Source organism: Perca fluviatilis, chromosome 5 (assembly GCF_010015445.1).
Source record: "Perca fluviatilis chromosome 5, GENO_Pfluv_1.0, whole genome shotgun sequence".
NCBI classification, from domain to species: domain Eukaryota; kingdom Metazoa; phylum Chordata; class Actinopteri; order Perciformes; family Percidae; genus Perca; species Perca fluviatilis.
This window is the reverse complement of record NC_053116.1, coordinates 22,376,755-22,388,320: the sequence shown is the minus strand read 5'-3', so window position 1 is coordinate 22,388,320 and position 11,566 is coordinate 22,376,755. Positions and strand designations below refer to the sequence as shown.

Sequence of the window (11,566 nt, the reverse complement as noted above, 5' to 3'; positions counted from 1 at the left end):
ATTTTGTGAACCACACACTGAGGTTTAGGGGCTGCAGGCCTAAATGACCTTTACGATCTTACGAAACACGCTTGCCGACACTCCCTTACATTGTGCTGAGAGTCATCAATTATGCAGGGAAACTGCTCGCGCTGAGGGGGAAGACAGCAGCAACAATATGGCGACAACCGCAGTTTCTCTCCAGTCTTTTCCACACCTGCTGTCCTGCAACGGCTTTCCGGATTCATTGTAACGCTTTCAAAGTGAGTATCCTTCATTTATAATCGTTTGAGAAAATGGTGCAAATGTTGATAGGTGACCGTAGATTTTTCTCGCTGTCGGTATCCTTGCGTAAATGTCGCAGAGCTGCACACATGCCCTGGATCTTTTTTTTTTTTTTTTTTTTTGGAGCGGGATAGTAGAGGGTGTCTACGTTGGCTGAGCATCTATGGGCTGCACCAGAGCACGAATAAATCAATTTATCAGTCAGTTGATGTCGATCGCAAGGAATTTATCGGATAAACCATTTCGTCGAGCATCCGAGGCATTGATTAGACCTTTGTGAGAGAAAATGCCTCGTAGGTTAGACTTTAGGTAGGGTCGCCGTCTGACTGCTCCAGCCCCAAAACTATTTTTTTCTTCAAATTTTGGCCACTATTTTTGGTTTCACATTACCCTCCAGACTACAGGATGGAGCTCTTGAAACACAATAAGGCTTCGATGCTATGTGAGTAGCCTGATCCTCCTTCCACCATCAATAGCCAAGACATGTACATTCCTCCAGGTGATTTTGGTGTGGCAGCAGCATAATAACTGTTCTCTAATCGTCTTATTTGTTATTTTTAACCTTATATTTAGGCTTTGTGTGTGTTTTATGCTTGTGTTTAGCTTCATACTCTGGGCTATCTCGTGCACAGATAGAGCCCTTATTGATTTGGCAGTCGACGTGGCTTCACGGGTGTGGTGCACATCCTCCAAGGCAACGCGCAAAAAGCGCACAGAATAACATCGAAAAGAAAAAAAAATCAATCATATTTGCTTGTTTGCTGAATATCAACAGCGACATATTGCTCTAATTTATTATGCTACATCGACATCACACTTGTGACTTTGACAAATCCACGGTTGCGTTTACCACAGCGTGACATTTTCAACATAAACCACCCACTGCAGCAATGTTGCTTTAGCCAATTTGGTTGTATAGCGGACCACTTCTCTGTGCAGTATAATCTCCTGCTTTACTCTGTGGCCGAGCAGGACTTTTTTAATTTAATGAAATATGTCAGGAAAAAGGGCACACCATGGCGTCCACAGGCCCTCCTTCTTAACCGGTTAAGTAGCCTAAACAAGTCTACATTTCTCATGCGTCTCTGTGAATGAGAAGATGCCAAGAAAATGTGCCTGTTTTATCCGTAAAAATGGTTGCACTGCCGAACCTGGATGTAATTCAACCCACGAGGCTGAGACTCACCAAGACGAGTGTTGTCATCATGACTTACTAACATTGAAGATAATTGAAGGATAAACTGCAGGCATATTCAGGCGTCGATGGGAGAGCTCAGCTAGAAATCTAGGTTTACAGCAAAATGGGTGTTCCAGTCAGATGGGTTATGATTTCTTTCTCTATCATCCCTGCATGTATGCAGTCGTTCATGTGCGCGCTCGTGTGGTGCTGAAGCGGACAGCGCCAGCAGAGCACCAGAAGGCTCAGAGACTGCGAGGTTCCGGGGTCCATTTTATAACAGACGTCTTAGCTCACAGTCTGCATGTTTTCATGTCTTTTTTTTCAGAAAGAGTGGAGTCTCTGCTGTATGATATCTGCTTTACACGTCGAGCATTTTTAATTATATTGTGTTATGCAAGAGGGGAACAGGAAAGTGACAGGCCTTGTGATTCAGATATGGTTGTGCTCTCCTTATTTAGGCTGCATCCCCCTTTCCCTCCTCCACCTTAAGCTGAAAACAAAGGTTTGTGAGTAAGGACAATAGGATTATGGATGACATATTGAAAATATACCACAAAATCAAATAATTCCAGACATCTTTCAAATAGTCAGTGGCTCAGTTCAGGTGTGGCTGTGTTTCCACTGAACCTCCTAGCTCCCTCCACTTTCCTCACATTAGTATATTGGCCCTGAAATGTCCTGCAGCTTGAACAGTTGTCATGTAACATCATACCCTTTTTACATCCAAGTGTGCTGGGAAAAGGCTCTACTGAGTCATGCAGCCATTAAGTGCACTGAATAGCGTATCCGCTGCTATTCAAAAAAGCATAGGGAGTAAAATCCTTAAACGGGTCTATGTTGTCAGAGGTTTATTGCAGGAACCAAACATTGTTTCAAACATTTTGGGGAAAATATTGGCTCATACTTATTTTACTATATACGGTTGTTGCCTAAACCTAAGACCTGGCATAACTGATGAAACATGTCTCTCAAATATGTTATATATGTTATATATATATATATATATATATATATATATATATATATATATATATATATATATATATATATATTAGATTATTTTTGGGGCTTTTCCCTTTATTTTAAAGTGGATAGATATGAGAGGGGGAGAGAGATGGGGGATGACACGCAGCAAAGGGCAGAGGGTCGGATTCAAACCCTGCGCCGCTGCAGGACTATGCCAACATGGGGTGAACACGCTTACTGGGTGAGCTAGAGGCCGCCCCACATAAGTTATATTTTGTATAAACATAGACAATTTATATCAGATGTATAATTGTTCCGGTTTCTCTCTGTTGACGTTAACAGATCATTGAACACAAGTCTGTTCATGTTTCGGTTCAAAGGCAAAGAGAGGGAGAGACTGTAAGATGATGGAGCTTAATATAGAGATATTTCACTTTACTGTAGCTTTTAACTTTTGGCAGCCATCTGCCTTTGTAAGTACACAAATTATACATGGGTACACAAAATAAAACATTATCTATTTATATATATAATTATAGAGTGAGACATTACAAATACTTGTCCATAGACGGTGAGTGATGGAGACTGCTTAAGTAAACATTCCTGCATCTTATTGGCTGCTGAGCACTTGTGGATTGATAAATGTACTAACGTGTGTCTCCAATTACCATTTACAATTACGATGTCTCCTTGTTGTAGTCCTCTGCTCTAGGGCTGTTTTTTAGCACCTGTTTTCTTATTTACATTCATTTGTATAAAGAAAAAACAGCAATTTGTAAAATGGGAATATTATAAATAAATAATTTGGCAAGGATGCAACATTCAGGCAGCCATTTTTGTAGTACTTCATGTCATCTATCCTAATTCTTTCCATTCTGCAACCAGTGGGATGAAGTATTTTGTGTTTACAGTGTTTGCATTTTGTCTACATCTTCATTATTTTTTCTTTCATCACAACTTCATAACAAAATCTGCAAGTGTGTGTGTGTGTGTGTGTGTGTGTGTGTGTGTGTGTGTGTGTGTGTGTGTGTGTGTGTGTGTGTATGTGTGTGTATGTGTGTGTATGTGTGTGTATGTGTGTGTATGTGTGTATGTGTGTGTATGTGTGTGTGTGACCTTCCCTTATGCATTTTGTCACTTGTTCCAAACCTTTTACTATTCACAAAGAGAGTGTAGGATTATTGCTGAAAATTTAAATGTTCATTGTTCACTTGCTCAACATCCAAGATTAAAGTATTTAGAAGAAAGGTATTGCAGAAGTTTGGTTAACCTTTACTCTCTGTCTGCACCTCCTGCAGAGCTGCTACTGTGGATGGTACAAACCTAAAGACCAGGTAGCTGCAGGATGAAAACATGGCTGCACCCCTTATTGCACCGCCAGGACCTGATAGCTTCAAGAAGTTTACTTTGGAATCTTTGGTGACACTTGAGCTGCGCATCAATGAGGAGAAGAACAAGAAGCCACCCAAGCAGGACAGCAGCTACCGTGATGATGATGACGAGAACAAGCCCAAGCCCAACAGCGACCTGGAGGCTGGGAAGAGCCTACCCTACATCTACGGGGACATCCCTAAGGGATTGGTGGCGGTACCACTGGAAGACTTGGACCCATACTACCTAAAGTCTCAGAAAGTGAGTTTGCGAACACACAGACAAACAAACACATGCAAAGTGATGTTATCAACTCACATTTACTAGTTGTTTAAAACAAAGGATATTTCTAAGGCTGGGTATCAAACCTTAGTTTTTGGTAGCATCCAAAATGAAGAGTATCGCAAGGTGGCATCTAATGTCTTGTCAGATTCAAAGTCTTATTTACTTATTCCTTGATAAGATAGTACATTCCTTGATAAGATAGCACCTGATTTACCAGTTCTTCTACTGCAGCTTATGTTTAGATAACATTTATCTTTTAAAAACTTTGGGTCTATATTTCTCAATTTTGGGGTATAATCCTGAAACACTGGTATCACAAAATTTCAAACGATACCCAGTCCTTTTAATGAACGGTATTTGTCCCCGTACCTCAGGCATTCAAAAAGTCAAATTATGACTGAACATCTCTAATATTACCTCTATATCGCCTCTATTAGCAAACTAGAATATGTTTACATTGCATCACATTCACAATGTCTTGTCCATCTCTTAATTTTGATAGCAAAGTCAATAGGATGCAGTTTTTCAGATTTTGGCTCTTGGACATGCTTACCTATTTGCTTCAAGCATACAAATTGTGTGGCATCTTGATAGATAACAAGGACATTGTTTAGGACATTTTAAGATCAAGATGATTATCTTGATCTATTATATATATTTAAATGTGACCAGTTAGTCCTGGCGATTTTTCACCCCTACTTGATCCGCATACACCCCCATTTTGATGCTCATGCAGATAGACAGGTGTTCTGGTATATCAGTAGAGTCAAACAGACACATTAATATCTCACACAATGGTCAGTAGATGAGTGGCCTCATGACGTCGAGGTGAGTCATACATTATGGCTGGAATTTAACCAGACAAAGTTGAGACGTGTGGTTTGTGAGGGTTGGCTTCCAGGTGTGCTGTGTTTACAGTTATTTCAATTTTATGATTAGGTTGCAGAATTAAATTATGTTTTCCTCCTTGAAGACCTCTCAAGCTGTTGAGTGGGCCGTATCTCTCCGATGTACTCATAGGGCTTTGGGGAAAAGGTCAGAAGCAGGAACTGTTGAAAGACTATTGTTCCACATGACAGCCTTTCCTAATTGTTCAAAAATTAATCTGTGGCAGGAGAGAAAAGCAGCAACAGCAGCAGCAGGCTGAGAAGACTCTGGTTGTCTTAGAGAAGACACGTGTCTCTCTGGGGTTTCTGTCATCCCCTGACGCTCAGTGGGAGGACGGCTGGGTGACCTTGAGAGTCCCTGAATATCCCAGTCATGTGTACCTGCCAACCAAAACTGTTAAAGGAAACTGTATCTATGCCAGAGGACTGTGTCTTGCTCTTGTTGGACCAATCAGCCTCTGAACAAAAATAATAAAAGATCCAAAAGCCATTACTCCCAGATATTAATAGAGGGGGAAATGAAGGCTCAGGAAAGTTATAGCTATTTTGGAAAATCTGACCCGTCTATGCACTGTTAGTACTCCTGTATCTGTGTTTTACAGTGCGAACCTGTTTGTTATTTTAAAAAGATGCAAGAATACTTTATCATAAAATGTCCATCTTTAGTTAGGAATTAATCAGAGATGCAGAGTGTTGTGAGGTCAGTTTAATGCTGGTGTGTTTATAAACAGAACTGAGTGAGCACTGAGTGCAAAATCTTCTGCCATGGTAACATCGTTTGTTGTCTATTTTTAACAAAGACTTATGTAACAAAATTGGCATTTTTATTCAAAATGGTCTCCTCCAATCAGATATTCTTTTAAATGCTGCTGCACGTTTGTGGTGTTGTATAACTCAGTGCCTGTCCACACAGTGTACTTTAAAATATAGCAAGTCCTACCTGCAAAAACAAGCTTGTGATAATCTGTTTAGTCATCATCAGTGTGTGTGTGTGTGTGTGTGTGTGTGTGTGTGTGTGTGTGTGTGTGTGTGTGTGTGTGTGTGTGTGTGTGTGTGTGTGTGTGTGTGTGTGTGTGTGTGTGTGTGTGTGTGTGTGTGTGTGTGTGTGTGTGCACATTCAGGTGCACACTATCTGTCTCTCCGTCTGTCTCATACCTCCCTGTGTACAGTCACCGTGCACGCTGACTGTTATGTAACGCACCAGTCCAGTGCACAAGAAGGAGACACGATTCAGATGACACATGGCAAACATGTCTATCGATATGTGGGACTGTTGATAAATTCACTGACAAACGTACAACGCGCTAGCATTTTTCTCCACAAACGTCCATGCATTACTGTCACAGATGCACGTAAGTCATGCAAGCTTCTTTGTGCTTCCTGTGTTTTGCTTCTCGTCTCTTCTCCTGCCTCTACCAGCAGTCCTGTCAGCTCTCAGATTCAGGCAAACCTAATAATGGCCCTCGAACTAATCTCGTTCTAATGCCAAAGGGAGCCGATGCTGCTTTGGTTCTGGCAGCTCGAGCAGCCGTGACGTCAGATCAGGTGGTGACCTTGATGGAAGAACGTTGCTCTGTATGTCTTTGTCACTGAGAGGCGACGGGCTGGTTCTGGAAAAAATTGCTGCAAGGGAGGGGGAATAACTGTTAAAGAAAAGCAGTTCATCTTCTTTTTTACAAATTTTCAGTTATGGCTCCTTGAGATTGTGTCATAGTTAGGACAGTGATGATGCAGCATCCAGCCCTCCCTACCTAGTTGGTGGCCGGAGCAGTGGCAAGCCACACTGAGCCGAACCAGGCCACGTTGAGCCCGGTGTCAATGTACAAGGCCGGTGAAACAAATCATTTTCAAGGAGAGGAGAACGAGTGATAGAGGGAGAGATTAAGTGAGGACAGGGATGAAATGGACAACATGTGCAGGGATACCTGAGCACATTTGGTCTCCTTCTTGCTGCAGCCACTGAAATGTGTTTTGGGGAGAGACCTGTAGGTGCAAAACATTTTATTTGAAGTAAAATCAGGGAAATCAATGCTTTTGTCCACCACACCTGTGTACGTGTGTCAAAGTATAACATCTGCTCACCTGTCCTCCTTAGTGTGGATTAAAGATGAATGTTTACAGTGAAATTTTCTTAAAAGTCACAGATTTGCTTGGGGAACGTAAACATATCTTTTGGGATGTAAAATGGCAGTAAAAGGGAAAAGGCATGAGCAGGTTAGCACCTACATATGTGTAGCACCTGACCACCTGTGTGTGTGTGTGTGTGTGTGAGTGTGTGAGTGAGAGAGTGAATCTGAGTCCTTCAGGCAAAAGGATCCATAAAATACAGCTCATTTACCGTAAAGGTTGAAAGAAAGGGGCTCTTTGAATGACTGCTGTGGCCCTCATGGATGCAGATGCTCCAGCCATGCTTGATGGCTGGAGCTTCTGTGTAGAAGCCACTCTCTCTCCCTCTCTGTCTCCTGCCCATCCCCCCCCCCCACCCTCATCTCTGTCTTCTGCCCAGCTCCCTCGCTCTGGCTCTGCTTTCTCTCAGCCTGCTGCTGCCACAGTTGCTGCCTGCTTGCTTCATTCCCTCTCCGTCTCCCCCCGTTTTCTGCCTTTCCTCTTTTCTGCTCTCCTCTTGGCTCCACTCTGGATTATGAAATTTTCAGTAGCTTTGCAGCAATTTAGTCATGCGTTACAAAAATAGACTCCATATATAGCAGTCATATGTATGTGTGTGGATGTCAACCTTGGTCAAGCTTTGTGCATTCTGGTTTGTGTGCACATGTCAGTTTATGTGTGTGCTTGCGCACTAGTGTATGTGTATTTGTCATGCATATGCACACACCATATGTGTATTTAACTGAAATGTCATGCTACCAGCATCTGGGATGTTTCCATGTGTGTCATTATGGCTTACCATATTACTGACTGGGAATGTTTACAGTATATATGAAAGTATTAACACTCGGGAGAGGCTGCTGCTCTGACCTATAATAGTAACTAGAGAGTAAGATGATCTAATCAGGTTTAACTGTGCTGGCTTGTTCTGAGATGTCTGTAGATCTCAGTCAAATTAATATCAGGGAGGTCGTGTGGCAGAACTGTGTCTCATCCTCCGGGCAGAAAAGGCTCTTCGTTTAGGTTCCAAGTTGCTCTCTAAGATATTTACGTTTCTTGTTGACAATATTTTACACATGAAACTTATTTCTATTAGAAGGCCTCTTACTGTACGTATCCCTTCCCATTCTTCCTCCTCCTCCTCCTCTCCCTTCTGACTCCACTGTCTCCATCCTTCAGCCCTGAGCCAGTAACTCTGCAGGGCTTAATGTAGTGAGTGTTGCCTTGTTAAAAGCACAAGGGCCCATATCACTTGTGCAAATGCAAGAGTCTCATTAAAGTTTCATGCAAATCGCCATGTTTTATTTAAACAATTATGAGGTTATGCACAGAAAGAGGCTTGCCCACCTTTCTCGGTTTTGCTTGTTTCCTTCTCTTGAAACTACCAAAGCAGTGATGTGCTGGATGCCACTGAGTGACTGGGACAACATACCAACATTAGAAACATCCGGGCAGCCATTTTCCCTTTTTTGAAATGTGTTTCAAATAATTTTATGTGACAGAAAATGCACAACTTACTAATTTATGAGCACAAGCACATATTATATTGTACATATTATCTACATATGTATATGAGTTATGTATACTGAGACATATGTATGCAGAAAAGATTCTCACAATACATGAAATAGGATGACTTATTTGTTGCTTTTGGTAAATGTTTTAATGATCATTGTGAATTTGCTGAAATGTGTATTTTTATATGATTAAGTGATAAATACTCTCTTTCTTTCTTTCTTTCTCTTTTTTCTTCTCTCCACAGACATTTATAGTGCTAAATAGAGGGAAGACAATCTTCCGTTTTAGTGCCACGCCTGCCTTGTACTTCATAAGTCCTCTTAATCCGGTTAGGCGAGTAGCTATTAAAATTTTGATACATGCATATCCTTTGACATGGTGTCTTAATAGCAGAGACAAAAGGGTTTCCTGTTCATTTATATTATTCATGATGATATGTTCTGTCTTTCTGCTCGTACTGCTATTGATGATGTTTCCTGTGGCTGTAAATACAGGAGAGCATACAGAAAACCGGTATGGAGATGGAAACTAATAGTCTGTCAGATTACAGAAAATTATGATTTCTTTACATGAAAGAAGAGTAAGGGAAGGCTAGCACAAATAATGAGTCATCCTTATTAGTAAACCAGCCTGGATCTCCTCCATAAGCTTATTATGGTTTAGCATTGTGCCATCCATGTCAGTACCAAGACCAAAAGTTTGAAGGTTGTAGGCCTATAACTTTATTTATATAAAAGCTCAAGAGGTGGAAGGAAGTCGTTTTTAGACAAAATGATGCAGACGATCGAAGCAGCATTACCACAAAGTAGGTCAGATCTGCCTTTTGATTTACCACACAATGAAAATTACATGAATCTGGAACCCATACAGCAACTGTCCACTGGCTACAGTTACGACATATTTGACCAACAGACAGTCTAAAGTCTAAAAGAGCACTCTACCGATTTAGCATTGCACTCGTATAACAATGCCAGATTTAGACGGACAATGAAACAAAAGTAGAAAAATTGATGCAGCAGTCATTTTTATCCATGTGATCTCCTACATTAACACTTTACATGGAGAAATCACATTAGATGCATACTGTAGGTATTGTAGATTGTTCTATTGCTGTGTTTTACATTTCCAATTGGGTTTATGATGTTTGTGATTGCCTTTTATAATCCATATTTTCCTTAACATGCTCCTCACTCTTTTCAGCATGATCATTATGTTTACTATTTTGACCAACTGTATATTCATGACCTTTAGTGATCCTCCCGAGTGGTCAAAACAAGTAGAGTAAGTACACATTTAATATATTCACTCAATAGTATGAATGCATGCTAACCGCTACTCCTAATTTTACTATTTACTATTACATTGGAGAACAGAGCACATCAGATTGTCTGAAATATAAATAAATACCCAGCAATCTTTGAAAAGCCCAGAATGTAATGGTAATATAAGAGAATCACAAACTGGAGCTAGCCATGCTAACTCTAGGGAATGCCATGCCAATTTAATAGTTTCCATCATAAAACATTTGCATGGTTAAAAACAATATATGTAACAATCTAACTGACTGTTTCACTCAAATTTATCCTGTGCCCTTCCCATTCCCATTCCTACACTGAACTTAGTCATAACAGAAAATAAGATGTGAGTGTGCTTTAATCCAGCCTGGTAAACAATGCTTTTTTCTTGCAGGTACACATTCACGGGAATTTATACATTTGAGTCTCTTGTTAAAATCACGGCACGAGGATTCTGTATAGACGGGTTTACATTCCTTAGAGATCCATGGAACTGGCTGGATTTCATGGTCATTTCGATGGCGTAAGTATTTTTTCTTGTGATTCAGACTGTCGGTGGATGATAAAATTAAATCAGGTGCACAAATATTGCCATTGTTTTGCTAAAGAGGGGGTGGGTTAAGAAAGTCAGCTTTCAGTGCTACAGATGATTGTTCATCTTTCTTACTTTTTCCTTTATTTATTTCTGTCTGATAACCCATCTTCTGTGTTTCCTCCATTGATCTGAGACATCTCTGATCTTTCTCTCTGGGAATTGAAGGTTTCCATCTGACACTCTGCGGCCTCCCTGACAACACCCACACCTCGGTCCCATTCATGCAATTTAGCTTCCTCTTGGCATCTTACTCTCTCTCATTCACCTTTTCTCTTTCAGTCTGCAACATTCAATTTAAGAACCCAGTGTCCCCCCATCAACTATATATCACCCAGTATTTATACTAACTGCCTCTACATGACCAAATGCATACCCATTCATTATCAGAACTGTGCAAAATACATCTTCATTGTTTGTAGCGCTGTCACATAGCCCGCCTGTGTGTGAATTTACCTTTTCACCTCATATCTTCATGTAAATAACAAGCTTTTGTAACTGTGGTTTGATCCTGCAGGTATATAACAGAGTTTGTAAACCTAGGCAATGTCTCAGCTCTGCGCACGTTCAGGGTGTTGAGGGCATTGAAAACTATTTCTGTAATTCCAGGTAAGACAGGATGGGGCGGGGGGCGGGGGGGTTGGGCGGGGTCGGTGTTAGGTGTGTTGTCTTTCTTTCCTTTTTACCTTCCACCCTTCTCCTCAGTGGACAGGCTCTGTGAGTGGCGTCGTTTCCTCCTGGTTCGGTGGTGTTGTGCTCTTGGCGTGTGTGGTTATTGTCATCGTGTTTGTTCTGTGTGTGATCCTTCCCCTATTTCAGATATATAACAGAGTTTGTGGACCTGGGCAATGTATCTGCGCTGAGAACATTCAGAGTTCTCCGAGCATTGAAAACTATCTCTGTCATTCCAGGTGAGACTCAGTTTAAACACTAAGGCTGATCTTCTCACCCTTTCTTTTCTACTCACTATTATTATGATTACAATTATGATTTAAGCAGGAACAAAAGAATTGGAGACAACCATTTTTTGATTTATTTTTCCTCCAAAATTATCAAAAATGGTACTAATACATTTTTGATAGGCTTTGCAGTCTCCTCTAGG

At 40.9% G+C, this 11,566-nt stretch overlaps 1 protein-coding gene across 1 annotated transcript in view; it reads left to right on the top strand.

Annotated features, from left to right (window-relative positions):
- The first annotated feature begins 116 nt into the window (after nt 1-116).
- The window catches only part of scn8aa (sodium channel, voltage gated, type VIII, alpha subunit a), a 46,780-nt gene continuing 35,330 nt past the window's right edge, over nt 117-11,566 (top strand). The window contains exons 1-6 of the mRNA XM_039799532.1: nt 117-242; nt 3,709-4,042; nt 8,822-8,940; nt 9,769-9,858; nt 10,267-10,395; nt 11,284-11,375. Coding sequence (XP_039655466.1) covers nt 3,764-4,042; nt 8,822-8,940; nt 9,769-9,858; nt 10,267-10,395; nt 11,284-11,375 — 709 coding nt within the window. The 5' untranslated portion in view covers nt 117-242; nt 3,709-3,763. The remainder of the gene's footprint in view (nt 243-3,708; nt 4,043-8,821; nt 8,941-9,768; nt 9,859-10,266; nt 10,396-11,283; nt 11,376-11,566) is intronic.